General features: G+C 35.7%; 3 protein-coding genes across 4 annotated transcripts; 1 reads left to right on the plus strand and 2 right to left on the minus strand.

Moving 5' to 3' along the window:
* Nucleotides 1–3,036: 3,036 nt before the first annotated feature.
* Nucleotides 3,037–7,281, minus strand: LOC130944577 (chloroplast processing peptidase-like). The gene is made up of 7 exons (XM_057872946.1): nucleotides 7,045–7,281; nucleotides 6,702–6,940; nucleotides 4,717–4,779; nucleotides 4,551–4,619; nucleotides 4,361–4,447; nucleotides 3,988–4,055; nucleotides 3,037–3,613 (listed from the first exon to the last, which is right to left on the minus strand). Exons 2-7 carry the CDS (start codon nucleotides 6,927–6,929, stop codon nucleotides 3,544–3,546), a joined length of 585 nt encoding a protein of 194 aa, XP_057728929.1. The 5' UTR covers nucleotides 6,930–6,940; nucleotides 7,045–7,281; the 3' UTR covers nucleotides 3,037–3,543.
* Nucleotides 7,282–7,927: 646 nt separating this feature from the next.
* LOC130944575 (uncharacterized) lies at nucleotides 7,928–10,283 on the plus strand. The gene has a single exon (XM_057872943.1). The coding sequence runs from the start codon at nucleotides 8,004–8,006 to the stop codon at nucleotides 10,113–10,115; it is 2,112 nt and encodes a 703-aa protein (XP_057728926.1). The 5' UTR covers nucleotides 7,928–8,003; the 3' UTR covers nucleotides 10,116–10,283.
* A 69-nt stretch (nucleotides 10,284–10,352) lies between these two features.
* On the minus strand, nucleotides 10,353–13,840 carry LOC130944576 (cyclin-A1-1-like). Of its 2 annotated transcripts, XM_057872945.1 has the most exons (12): nucleotides 13,546–13,840; nucleotides 13,279–13,447; nucleotides 13,018–13,188; nucleotides 12,709–12,845; nucleotides 12,156–12,248; nucleotides 11,863–11,996; nucleotides 11,674–11,749; nucleotides 11,498–11,574; nucleotides 11,362–11,395; nucleotides 11,087–11,236; nucleotides 10,848–10,982; nucleotides 10,353–10,740 (listed from the first exon to the last, which is right to left on the minus strand). In XM_057872945.1, the coding sequence occupies exons 1-12, from the start codon at nucleotides 13,711–13,713 to the stop codon at nucleotides 10,678–10,680; spliced, it is 1,407 nt and encodes a 468-aa protein (XP_057728928.1). In that variant the 5' UTR covers nucleotides 13,714–13,840; the 3' UTR covers nucleotides 10,353–10,677. The 2 variants fall into 2 exon arrangements, with proteins under 2 accessions (XP_057728928.1, XP_057728927.1); XM_057872944.1 differs by having other exon boundaries at nucleotides 13,018–13,447.
* Nucleotides 13,841–14,381: the final 541 nt, after the last annotated feature.

A 14,381-nucleotide genomic window follows, 5' to 3' on the forward strand; every position in this document is an offset into this window, starting at 1 on the left:
GAGCGGTTATCCATCAATAAAGGTGGAATTACTTCAACAAAAGTGGTTATCAACTCTACTATAAATATACTGACACTCCTCAAGTATACACATGTTCCATTCTACTAAAACCTGTTTAAAGTCCTTGTTAACTTAAGTATCGGAGTCTCTTACAAGACACTGCCTCATAAAGAATCTAGACCTTACGCTCAGACACAAATCAGCATTTCAGCTAACTCTCAGAATATTACTGAACACATATATATCGCTCTAGGAAAAATATCTAAGATTTTAAATTTTATTTGTTTGTTTATTCATTTGAAGTAATTAAGTAGTAGGGTCATAGTAGCATTAATGGAGCAAAGAAGATGCATGGTGAAGAGATGGAGTGAGCTGTGTGAAACAAGACAGCACCAACACTAAAAATGGCCATGTGCATTGGTTTCTAGTTAGTGCATTAGGTTATTGACTGTGTTTTTCGTGTGGATAATTAAAGAATAAAGATTAAAATTAAATTTTTATGTAACAAGGATAGAGAAAATTTTAATGTTAAATTTTATTTTATAAAATAGTTTTTATTATGTATTATCCATAAAAAATTAATAATTATTAAAACTTAAGTCTTAAACCTTTTTATTAAATCATTTTGATTAATAATCTCATATTTATTATTATTGATAATATACATTTAACTTATAAAAAAATAAATTGATAAGTATATGTTTGTACTTATGACTAATTGGATTTTTCTGTGTTTAATTTGAATTGTGTGAACAAGAAGCTAAGTGATCTAATCAATAAGTATATTCAACTATTAGTGTAGGTTTCTCTTGGGGTAAACTTTAATTATTCGATACATCTAATATCAGTTCTTTAAGTACAATGTTTATCGTCTATTTCTAAGAATGCAAAAATATCTTTACAAGAATTTTTATATCAGAAAGCAAAATAAAATAAACAATAATTAAAAACATTAAATAAAATAATCTTAGGCTATTTTAGACTGATTTTTTTATTATTTTTCAAACATTTTTATTAGCTAAAAGTCTAAAACCCAATGTCATCAAACGTTCAAATTAACACATGAACTCCTATAAATAATTAGCTACCATAAGTCTTAAATTGAACAATGTGATTGATAAACTCTCGTGACTTTAAGAATTTATTAGGTTTACTATTCTTGTTCCCTAAACTCATCATGTGTATCAACGAATTATAATTCAAATGATATAATTTTTTATCTTCATTTAAAAGTTTTAAATTCGAATTTCACTCTTAAAAAAAAAACTCATCATGTGTAAACTTCATAAATTTAAGTAAACTTTCAAATTCGACTAAGTTGGCTAATAAACAAATATTTATCAACTATATTAAGTATATACTAAAATCAATTCTATAGTATAAAATATATAATAAAATATAAAATATACATTAAAAATAAATTAAATAAAATATATATTTATGTACACAAATACAAGATAACTGATTTTAATATATAAATAATATTTTTAAATATCTATTTTATATACATAATTCAGGCAATTATTTTTGGAACATATAATGTATTAAGTATGTTAAGGATAACCAAGATTTTCTCACGTTGAATCTTAGTAGCATAAACCTGTCTAGAAGAGTACAAAATAGATAACCAAACAAGGCAGTAGTTATACGCCTACGGTTAGCTACGATTTAGGAATTCAAGACCACCTAATTAAAAAGTTATTTATTTGTAGTCCTTTTATATGAACATACATATACTAATATCTTATAATGGTACATTCAAGTCCAAATCATTGAAAATAATTCAACTAATATAATGTTTTAAACTTGCTACTTCATTGAAAAATTCTTATCATATTCGTATACTATTTATTCACAAGTTTTCACGATATAGTTCCGTGTTATTGAGGCAATTTTGTTATAGTAGAAACTCCACTTCATATAAAATTGATATTTAAAAATTATTAAATAATTTAATAAATTTAATTAATTATTATTTAATAATTTTTAATTTTTAATTTTATTTAAAAATAAATGCATATGAATCTATACCTTTTGTTATTATAATGATATATTTTTTCGTTTTTTTTGTCTATTATGATGGTAGTATGTTTTACCCGGAGGAGGTGTTTTGGATTCGATTTCTTTATCGTCACAAAATGCCAAGTTTTAAAAATTCTTGTTTATAAGAATTTAATATTACTAAACTACAGTACAAGAAATTGCATAAATAATTTTTTTTTTCCTTTTTACCAAATACGAACACATGATGTTGTACTCAAAATTATATATAGGAAATTTAACTGCTAAATTGTGAAGTCAAGTGTTGATAAATAATATCTATGATTTAATTAGGAAATTAATTTTTTGTAACCAATATTGATCTGTAATAAAATAGTGGATGGACAAATATTAAAGGAAAAAAAAATCATTCCCAGTCTTTTTCTTTAGAATTAAACCTTTGAGAGTTCATTTACCATAAGATATTAGTCTAAACTCCAATTAACTAACTTTCTGTAATGAAATATTTTTATAATGACTATCTTATTCGATAATATGCTTCGAATCAGCATCAAGATAAAGGTTAATGTTAGTCTATGTCTTTAACTAGACATTTGAGGAGGAGCACAACATCGTACACTCAAAAAAGCACATCTTAAAACATTATTCATTTATTATTCCAATCATAATTATTGAAGCAATTTTTGGCAAGATATTTTTGTGGCAATTTCTAAGAGATAAGAGTAAGATGTGGTAGTGGATGGTGCAAAAACAAGGTAGTGCAATCTTGTTTTTCCTTCCTTCATTGGAATTGCATGTTACTAACTTTTCAAAGCGTGAAACATTAGAGGAGCTAATTAACGGAAAATGACACCACTAACCAAATTTTGGACAAGTAGATAGAATTGGTTTTGATAAATTCTTCCCTTTATCGAACAACAAAGACATATTTATATTCCAAGCAATCCAAATCCGACCATAGATAAAAAGTTAAAAGGGTGTTTTTTTTTTTTTTTGGGCAGCAAAGTCATTCAAGTAAAAAAGAACATGACACTATAACAACTAACAAGTATCTTTAACTTATGCCATAGTTTTGAACAAGATTCAAATAATTCAATACTCCTTTCCACACTTTTCTTTTTCTTTCAATGCATATAAACAAATTTATTATGGATAATACAAAAGAAATCAGATTCCTATAAACAATCAGCAATGCCATGCTCAAACAACAATGAACCAAGCAAGAATCACATGAAATATTTTTTGTTTGTTTTTGTGATATTGAAAGAGATTTGGATGTAAATGGTTCGGATATGAATGTGATTCCTGTTAGAACACTATGGTGTTGTCTAATACGTGTAGCCGACTTTACCTAGTGAGACAAGACTTAATTATTTCACTCGAAGGAAGAACAGAAGAATGAAGTCTCACTAGAGGCATTTGAGTATCCAAATGGCAGTTAGAGTTAGCAAATAATATGATTCAATAACTCAGATATAACTCTTCATGGAAATCACATGGAGGTAGAACTCTATTTCCTGCAATACATCTCCGATATGTGTGTCAAATGTTTCTTGGTCTGTGCCAAGACATGACATATCTTCCGATAATATTTTTCACAGGAAGTGGTCCCCTGTTCATTATTAAGGAAAATAAAATTCATGTTACGAAGAAGAAAAAGATAACGATAATAGGAGAAATTGTTTAACATTAAGATATCCATCATTTGTCCTAACAGAACAGAAATTAAGGGAAATGATTCATATAGTGTTAAAACCATGTTTCCTCAAACATTAAACAACAAAGATACTGATGTAACTATACATCAAGAGAACATATCAAATTGTGCTTCAAATAAACGACTTAAGAAAATGAGGTGAAAACTTCCATAGATAAATTGCGAGTATTTAAACAAAGAGCTTTATCCATCAAAAAACTCAAACAAAACATAATCTTAATGTAAAATATATAACAAAAGGGCAATAACTAGTAGCAGGAGTTACTCACCACATATGGGAATCATTGCTGATGTTACGATTATCCCCCAAAACATAAACATGGCCTTTAGGCACACGCTGCGAGGATAGAAATAAAGTGAGGAAAAGGAAAATATGAATCAACAAAGAAACAAGGGGAAATGATATTCAGCCACAAAGCAAACATGAAAGGGAAAGCGAGAACACATGATTCTCCATAACAGAACATTGTTAATCCGGAAGCTACTAAGCAGACATTTGTTGAACTTGTGAAAGAAGCATAGTTTGAGATTTTGTGCAACGACTCTACCTCATAATGTTCACGAATATGAATTGTGGTCACAGCATAATTCTTGAATGAAGGTTAAAAGTAAAAAGGACCATAGCATTAATTAGGGCCTCACAGTTAACTCCAGTGTGTATGATGGTGGACCTGCTATGAAATCTTCATCCCGTGCAACACCATTGACATAGAGTTCCCCATTATGAATCTGCAAATTTTGCGATTCAGGATAGGAAGAGTTGATGTTAGTTATATTTCTCTCTGCTCATGATTTATTTTACCAAAAAAAGAAAATTGAAGCACATTTATACCTCAACTGTGTCTCCGGCTTTTGCAACAATTCTCTTAATGAAAACACCATCCATTTTGTCTCTAGATAGCTGTACAGAATACCACCACAATCATATAATTGAATTGTGTCATGAGTTGCGTCCTAGGAATATGCAAGTAAGTTGCAACTTGTCCATGATAACATACCTTTGTTGGATCCCGGAACGTTACAATATCATTTACAGCAGGACTCCTGAGGTAAAATGAAGCCTGACAAAGTTTGCAAGAAAAATAAATCAAAATTCAAATATTAAAAAGATGATAGAAGTAGAAAAGCAGAAATTTATCAGAAAATATTTGTTGACCTTATTTTTTAGTGTGTTTCTCACCACAACACAAACAGTCAGTATGCAGAAACAAAAATGAAAAGAGTGTAAGACAAAATATAAAAAATGATCCCACTTTTAAAATTGTATCATAATGAAGCAGAATTTCAACGAAGCTAAAATTTATTTCCATCAACAAAAATCAACACGAACTACAGCAACGGAAAGAATCATTAACCAAACAATATCTGCTATTTATACAAATTATTCATAAAGCCAATTGACATACTCTTTCTGCATCCTCTCTCTCATTACATATCAGTTATTGCTACATCTCCCACGACCTAAAACTAAGATCCCTTTGACCTAGATTATTATTCTCTATCTTTCTCCCTTTTATGGTCATTTACCCTCATGCTGTATTAATGTAGCCATTTTCAAACATTGTTTAGATGGTCTTGCTACACTAAAATTGACTTGATAGGAGGGCAATGTCTAAGAACTCGTACATTTCTTGTTAGTCAAATTTCCACTTCTTACTTTCTAGACGACTCCTGTCAACCCCCCCCCCCCCCAAAAAAAAAAAACCACCAGTCTAGAGCTGGCATTGCAGACCCTACCTGCGGGTATTTAACCCGGCCCAACTCGTTCGAGTAGGGTAGGCTACTCGACCCACTGCGAGTAGGGTAGATATCGGTCCGGGTATGTCTGCAGGTAGGATGGGGTACGGGTTTAAGGTGTACCCTACCCTACCCTACCGCACTATATATATAACACACATTTTATAAAAATTAAGTATATAGTTAAAAAGGTGAGAGTTGAATCCATAATCTCCCTCATGTAATAACTTGCAATAAGTGAGCAACCACTAAACCAGTTAGTTAATTTAGTAATTTATAGCATTTGTATATTTATAATAATGTGTATGTTTGTAATTTTATGTTGGGTTTCTTAAAAATTTTATTGTTTTTAATTTGAATTTGAATTTTGTTTTATATTTTTTATTTTATTAATATGTGTGAAATTTGGAATGATTGAATTTTATATTTACTTTGAAAAAATTTGATATTTCTGCGGATAGAGTAGGATAGATTAGGGTTTAGAACTTTAGAATGCAGGTAGGGTTAGGGTTGAGAGATTCTCAACCCGCGGATAGGATAGGATAGAGTTTTAATGAAATTTTCAACGGGCGGATAGGGTTAGGGTAAGATCCAAACCCTACCCTACCCTACCCATTGCCAGCCCTAACCACCACCCACCCAAAAAAAATTTACTACCAAAACTAGCAGAATTCATTGAGTATATCAAGTAGAATTCACTTAATCACTTCAAAGATAAGTGGTTAAACAACTTTGCTATCACCAAACATAGCTTATTCATACAATACTGAAAACTATATCTAGATGTCTTAACCAATTTACACCCTCTTTTACTAAACATACACTTTCTGACTTTCACCACCCGATGGTAAAACTAGAAGTACAACTTAAAATGTCAAATCAACTTGCCATTTGTAGAACTTGTAGCTTCGGACAGACTTCGGATTTCAGAGTATATCACTTCTAAGGAGGGTATTTATTTAAGGGTATATACTCCAATGGAACGATTGCCATGATAAAAACTAATCAATACATACAAGAACACCAACTCCTAAAAAGAAATATTAATATGGATCTAATTAGAGCTAGCTACAACCTAAACAGCAGAAAAAATTGTATTACGAGTAAATTAAATCTACACACAACCATCAATTGGAAGGTTCTGCCAACATAGAACAGGAATATGCTAAAACATAGAAGTTAGATAGATAAAAAGAAAAAGAAAAGGGGTACAGATTTAAGAGAAAAGAATGAAGTTAGGAGGTACCTTTTCGACGAGAATTCGATCACCAACACGAAGGGTAGGGTACATAGAAGAAGAGGGTATGTAGTGAAGTTCAGAGAACATGGTCCAGAGAAGCGCAAGCAGAAGGAGCCTCATGAACCCATCAAGACCAGGCCATCGGAAGAAGCCTCCACTCTGACATGGCATCCATCGCATTGAAGGAGAAGCCACAAGGAAGTAGTACAATGCACTGGGCCTCAAGAAACTCATGGTTACTCCAACTAAACCAAACAAACAACAGAATTCAGTTAACCTAATTAAGAATTTAGAACAAATGAGAGAGTGGATTGATTATCATGAATTATGCATGATCAGGGTTTTGTACCAGGATTCGTGAAGAGATCGGAGTTTTGACTTTTAATTTGAAATCGGACAATGAATCCAGAGAAAGAGTCAAAATTGAGAGAAGTGTAACAAGCGATGAATGAATGTGAGAGAAGCCAGAGCTTCAGACATGAAAGTTGAAACTTGAAAGAGAGAGAATGAAAATGAGGAAGAAGTGTATCTGTATTAGTAAATGGTGAAGTTAGGTGAGACTTACTGATTAAGTTTCTGCATCCAACGCGGTTTTCTGACACGTGAGTGTTTGTTTGTCTACGGTTACGTCACACTGCAAAGCCGTTACTGTAACTAACAAAACATAAGAAACAGTTGTGTGTTTTTCTTTTTACAATTAGAGCCCAATTCATCTAGAGCCCAATTTTCAAATCCTTCACCAGGCCCAGTATTACCTACAACACCAAAAATATCGTACTCGTAAGTTCGTATCAAATTTCCATTTTTCCAACCCCAAGGCCCTGAAGTGAAAGCTCTTCAACTTCCCCTTATTTTCCAGCCACAATAAAATAAATAGAAAAGGTAACTTGAAAGGGAAATATGCAGCAGACGTCATTGCTCACGAAATTCTGAAGAACATTAATATATATATATATATATATAGAATTTTTTTTATTTACAGATGTTGCTGCCATGAAGAGAAGGGGTTTCTGGATTCTGGATAATTATGGTGATAAAATGACTAATGATAATAGGAGTTGAGGCATTTTGGGCCAAGAAAAAAGTCCAACAAGCCCATGCATAAAGCAGTAAACGACAAATTAGGGTGTTATCGTATCACATCGCCACACGTACACAAATTTTGGACCTCACCTCGTTATCTTCTATTCCTCTTCAATTAATTAAATAATAAAATAACAATAATTTATCACACTGCTCACACTCGCACGCACGCACTCACTCACTCAAACACTTGACAGTGAAGAAGAAGAAACAGAAACAGAAACGATGAAACTTCGGCAGTACATACCTTTTGTATGGCTTCTACTGTCATGGAGATGGTCACTATTACCGTTATCTTATGCATCTGATGAAGAACAAGGTTCCACAAGCATAATCTTCACCACACTTGGTCGACCCGATTACGCCTTCGACATCTACTCCGTCCCAGTTAATAATATTCCACTCACTCCCAATTCTGAACTTCGACTCACCGATGGCCACTCCGTCAATTTTAACGGCCAATTCGCTCCCCCCACCCTCCTTCTCCCTACAGACCCACCACCGCCCCTTCAACTCGTTTACGTCACTGAACGGAATAACGGCCTTTCCACCATCTTCTATGACGCACTCTACCTCCAACAACAACCCCAAACCTCATCAAGAAGATCCACTCTCGAATCCCAAACCATCACCAAAAGAATCCAACTCCCTCTGCTACCCAATCACTCGCAAAACGATAACAAAGTCTCCATGAAGGATAAACCAACCCTCACGGGAGAATATCTTATCTACGTCTCCACACACGAGAACCCCGGCGTGCCACGTGTCAGCTGGGCAGCCGTGTACTCTACCCACCTCAAATCTGGTAACACTCGAAGGCTAACCCCTTACGGCGTCGCTGACTTTAGCCCCGCCGTGTCTCCTTCCGGGGAGTTCACGGCCGTCGCCTCCTACGGCGAATCTGGATGGAAAGGCGAGGTGGAGGATCTTACTACTGACATCTATGTGTTCTTGACTCGGGATGGGACTCAACGAGCCAAGGTTGTTGAACACGGTGGCTGGCCAAGCTGGGTGGACGATCGCACCATCTATTTCCACCGGAGGGGCGACGACCAGTGGTGGAGTGTTTACCGTGCTATCCTCCCCGCCGGGAAGGGATCCATATCCGTTGACTCGGTCCGAATCGAGCGAGTCACCCCGCCGGGTCTCCACGCGTTCACACCCGCAACCTCGCCGGCAAACCACGAATTCATCGCCGTCGCGACAAGGAGGCCGGGTTCCACCTATCGCCAAATCGAATTATTCAACCTAGTCAAGAACGAGTTCACCGAGTTGACTCGTTTCGTCTCACCCAATTCTCACCACCTTAACCCGTTCCTCTCGCCCGATTCAACCCAGGTCGGATACCACAAGTGCAGGGGCGAGCCAAACTCAAACGAATCCCCTCAGCTATTACTCGAGAACGTTAAAAGCCCGGTTCCCGGTCTATCCATCTTCCGGTTCACTGGTTCGTTCTCGGTTTTTTCTCCCTCGGGTGACCGAATCGCTTACGTCGACATGCCAGGGATCTACGTAGTGAACAGTGATGGTTCGAACCTTCGAAAGGTTTCTGACGCGATGACATTTTCAACCGCATGGGACCCGGTTCGACCGGGTATAATCTACACTGCACTCGGAGAAGGATTCTCCTCAGAGAGCACGCGTATTGATATCATTTCCATCAACGTTGACCAAAAGAGTAACAACATCAAGCGGTTGACACTCGGCGGAGGCAACAACGCATTTCCCTCGGTTTCGCCTGATGGGAAATGGATCGTGTTCCGGTCAGCTCGGACGGGTTACAAGAACCTCTACGTGATGGACGCGGCCGAAGGCGAAAGCAACGGGCTGAGACGGTTGACGGAGGGGCCCTGGACAGACACAATGTGTAACTGGTCACCGGATGGAGAATGGATCGCTTTTGCTTCGGACCGGCACGCACCCGGTAATGGAAGTTTTGAGTTGTACTTGATCCACCCCAACGGAACCGGGTTAAGGAAACTTATTCAAAGCGGGTCGGGTGGGAGAACAAACCACCCGTACTTTAGCCCCGATGGGAAGAAGATTGTGTTTACTTCGGATTTTGCTGGCATTTCTGCTGAGCCAATATCTAACCCTCATCAGTACCAGCCGTATGGTGAGATATTCACCATTGGGTTGGACGGGTCGGGTTTGACAAGATTGACCCATAATTCGTATGAGGATGGTACACCTGCTTGGGCCCCCAAGTTTCTGAAGCCCGTTAGTATTGAGAAGCCCAAGGGTGGCCCGTACTGTGCCTTTGAGGATTTGCATTGGCTTAGCAATATGCCTAATGGTAATGGAAGTGTTGTGTCAAATGCTCAGTGTGGTTTATAAGGTCTTAATGGCATTTTATATTGCAATTTTTATCTTTTGGTAAATGCCTTTATCATTTGGCAGATGCATAATAAGATGCTTGCTACTGTAAAGTGTGAACTTTGGGTTATATGTATTATATATACTTTATAATTATTATGGGTTATGATTGGCGTTGCTTTCTCATGATACTTGTAGAGCAAACTCAAATTCATTGGAAATGATACTTTGTAACTATTGATTAGATTAAAAGGCCATAGTAAAAAAGGTTCAACAAATTAATCATGTGCTAATGTGCTATTTCTGTTTTACTGCTTACTACATATTTAAAATTGGGCAGTTATGTGGTAGCCATAAAAATAATGGAGATGCAGTAGTAGCCAATGATTCAAGTAGATTCTTTGAAGCTTGATTTTTTTTGTCAATTTATGGCCGAACCCCCACAGAGCATGCCACATCAAATGAAAAGCAGATACAACAAGAACTCTTCTAATCAAGGTGGGAAAAATGGTAACTACATATACAATGATAAGAGAAGAATGGCCTTCTCTCTTGAGTAACGGCAATTCAACTGTATTTTTCCTCAATTCTGAAAATATTCTGAAGGTATTGAGGAAGGGCAACACTTCTTGGCCACATTTTTGTACTGAAAACACAAATTCAACATATCTGAGTTAAGAGGAAAATATTATACAAGGGAACAACAAATCATAGCAGCAACCACTCAAGAGGCAAAGATGTTTATGTTTATACCTTGTGCTGACTATACTTTTCCCTAATTGCAGGCAAATTGGAGTTAGGATTGTTGCAACAAAGTCGATGGAGATCCCTTACACAACTACACAAATCAGAAGGCTGGTATTGTGTATAGTGCTTCAATGTAGCATTCTGTTTAAGGAGAAAAAATAATATCAAGCACAAGCATATATACCCTTAAAATGAATACATTAAGAATCTTAAAATGATCATAGGCTTTGTTGATAGTACTGTACCCATGGTTTGGTTGAGGGGGAGAGTATAAACTTGGCTAGAAAAATTGCAGAAGCAGCTATTAGTGACGGAGCATAACAAAGCATACTGTACTCCAACAAAGACAATTCGGCAATGTAGTTTGTCAAGCACTCTAGTTGCAACGAAGGGGTCTGAAAAAATAAAGACATGGAATCATTTTTCTGTTAGAAGTGGAGTTTAATTATAAAGAAACAATACAATTAAATGCAGTACAAGAACTACAAATAGAAATAACCAGCTTAAGAGAGGAAGATACCTCACTGACTCCTTGAGCTGCACGAACGAACCGTCTGATATCACATGAAAAATAAAAGAGGTGTTGAATTAGGCAATTGAGAAACCATAGAACTTCAAATGATCAAGTATAAGATAGCAATCACTTTAATCACTACCTTAAGAAACACTTAATTGTTGGAGCTGTCATTTCAAACTTCAGATAATTCAAGACAGCAGATTCCATTTGCAAAACCTGCATTGAATAATTTGCATTAGATTGGCACACTAAATGTACTATAAACAAGTAACTTGAAGCTGCAAAATTAAGCCAATAAAATGTACAAGCACAAACCTCTTCTTTGAAGTATGTGTTGTCGGTGATGTAACAAAATTCCTCTACCTGGGGTGCACAAATCTCCTCATATTTACTGTCAATAATAACCAAACATCAAATTCTATTATTATGTGTTTTTGTCAATCCAAATAGATAAAAAGAAATGGTAGAAATTTCATCAATCAGAGACATAAGAGGGACCCTTACGAGGCAACCATCATGGAAGCAACACCAAGTAATTGTAGTTTTTGCCTGTTCATTGGATTCCCTGAAAGATACCTATCTATGTAGTTCACTGTCAAATACAATGTATCAGGTACCAATCGATACTCTTCGGCTACCTGAAAATCGAATACAGAAGTTTAGCATACAGCTATAAACCCCCTGCACTTGATCTCCAATTGCAATATAGTAAGATAAAAAGTTCAATATCATGTGCCAAAAATTAGGTGTGTTCATATTTTTTAACACTATTTTTTTTTGTTGAATATCAAGATTACCTCAACAAGCCAATCAATCAATATAGCACGCATGCTTGGATTTATGTCCTTCTGAACACTCTCCATGAAGTCCGTGGAAGGTCTTTTCTTTGCCTAAGATTCCATATTTAACAAAGAAAAAGAATTTAGAATAAACAAATCAAATGGTATTAATTTTAATGTTTTGTAGCAGATAGGTATTGATGGTGAAAAGGTTAAAAACTAAATAAAATAAGAGGGACTATCTGACTAATAAAAATAAACTCTCATAGTTATTGAGGATGACTAAGCCCTCAAATGCAACTTTATGAAGCCAAATGTGAAAGAAAGCAGAAATGAAGGACTAAGGTGCAATCCGACAAAAAGGTCATTCTACCACTATTCAAAGAATAATGGCATTCTACTAAATTTTGAATAAAGAAAAGCAGTCAGAAATTTAAGTTGGGAATCTAACAAAGCAAGATCCACTTACTATTCAAAAAAAATTCAAATAGTCTTACAAAGTTGCAGTAGCTACAGTGATTACTAAACTAATAACACATCAAACACATAATATGAGGTATGCATTTTTTACCTCAGATGCACGCAGGTGCTTGTATATATCACAAGCAAATGTTGCACAAAGCTGGGGATCCATGAAGTTGTTATCAACATTCACAACTTTGTCATCTTTCTCCAACTCAACAAGTATGTCTCTACTGCATATGTTCCCTGCAAAACATATCCAATCATGTACTGCATTAGAAGACAAGGCACTGGTACAGACAATATGATAAAAAAAATAAAACAAAATCAAACCCCACAAAGATGATTTACAAAATATAATAACACAAATAGCATATTCATATCCACATTCATATTCATATTCATAATCAATTTCAACCTGCTGGTGGCTCTGGGGTATCAGAAATGTTGAGGGTGCTGAATGTCTTCCTCTGAATTGAGTCAACGGCCGGCGCGATATCATTGTTGTCCAAATACTCAATGTCAGGGCTCTTGAAAGATTCACAAGAAGACATGGTCTCATCCACAGACATGGAAACAGATGCCCCATCTGATTTACAAGGAGAAACATCCATTTTTGAGATATGAACACTAACAGGGGCAGCAGCAGCAACAGCCACAACAACTTTCTTAGCATCACCTTCTTCCCTAGCAGAGACATAACTAGGCTTCGGAAAAACAACAGCATTGCACTTTACAGCACTCTGCAAAATCGGTATCTTGTTGCTTGAAATTGAAGAACAAGTTGTAGTAGTGTTGCATGATGAAGCCTCTTTCTTCGTCTTAGCAACTTTAGTAGCACAAGGTACCTATCAAAATTAACAATTGATCAATCTATGAAACCCTAAACCTAAACCTAAAGCTTGAAGACGTGAGGAATGAAAGAATACAGAAGTGGAAAAAATACCAGAGAAGAGCGTCGAGAAATGTTATTGGTGAGGTTTGTTAGCGGCGCTCGCTTCTTCGCAAGGGAAACCTTTCCCGCGTTGTGGTTTTCGGTTGACGACGCCGATGCATGGCGTTTTGCCAAAGACGACGTCGTTGAGGAAGAAAACGATGAACGACGGTTCGACATTTCAATCAAATTTTGAACCGTTGAAACTCCTTTTCTTCACTTTGTCTTTGTTTTCTTGAGAACAATATATCAAAGTAAAGAAAGAGAGAAAACGAAGACGCAGAAACAAAGAAAGAAAGAAAGATTGTTAGTGGCACTATTTGCTCTGATTTTCAGAGAGAAATCAATTACTACCATATAAAGGGAAAAGAAGGGGTCTTTTTCTTCTTCATTTGAAAACTTTTTAGAGTTAAGAGAAAAAACAAGAGAGAAAATCGTGAGTGTGCATTAAATCAGATTATTTTATTGTTTTATTTTTTTAATTTATTTGTTTATCATTTATTGTGAATTTTCCTTTTTGATAAAGGTAGTATTTAATGTGGTTTTTGAGGGCGGGGAAAAGGGTTGGTTTCAAATGTGGGTCAATCTGGACCGTTGATCTGGCACATTATTCGTTACGAGTGTGGTCCCCTACATGGTTCTATACTACTAGAGCTTATTTTTCAAAAATGTGTTTCGAAACGACGCCGTTTGAGAGTGCAGCTTCATGCATGATGCAGGTGCATCTTATGGTATTATGAATTGTCGTTGGCACGTGAGTGTGGAGGAGCTTCTATTTTGAATTTGAATTGTTTCAAAGTTTCAAACGGTCACTGGATCTGTCGTTTGCTGCTGCTTTGAGGAGCCAA

The sequence above is a fragment of the Arachis stenosperma genome, chromosome 8, assembly GCF_014773155.1.
Source record: "Arachis stenosperma cultivar V10309 chromosome 8, arast.V10309.gnm1.PFL2, whole genome shotgun sequence".
In the NCBI taxonomy this organism is placed as follows: domain Eukaryota; kingdom Viridiplantae; phylum Streptophyta; class Magnoliopsida; order Fabales; family Fabaceae; genus Arachis; species Arachis stenosperma.

Coding starts and splice junctions, on each gene's coding strand:
- LOC130944577 (XM_057872946.1), bottom strand. CDS start 6,929: ATGAGTTTCTTGAGGCCCAGTGCATTGTACTACTTCCTTGTGGCTTCT. Junction 4,780..6,701: donor ATCGAATTCTCGTCGAAAAG/GTACCTCCTAAC, acceptor AAACTTTGTCAG/GCTTCATTTTACCTCAGGAG. Junction 4,056..4,360: donor CATACACACTGGAGTTAACT/GTGAGGCCCTAA, acceptor CTATCCTCGCAG/CGTGTGCCTAAAGGCCATGT.
- LOC130944575 (XM_057872943.1), top strand. CDS start 8,004: ATGAAACTTCGGCAGTACATACCTTTTGTATGGCTTCTACTGTCATGG.
- LOC130944576 (XM_057872944.1), bottom strand. CDS start 13,713: ATGTCGAACCGTCGTTCATCGTTTTCTTCCTCAACGACGTCGTCTTTG. Junction 12,846..13,017: donor TACCCCAGAGCCACCAGCAG/GTTGAAATTGAT, acceptor TATGTTTTGCAG/GGAACATATGCAGTAGAGAC. Junction 11,997..12,155: donor TGATTGATTGGCTTGTTGAG/GTAATCTTGATA, acceptor TTCGATTTTCAG/GTAGCCGAAGAGTATCGATT.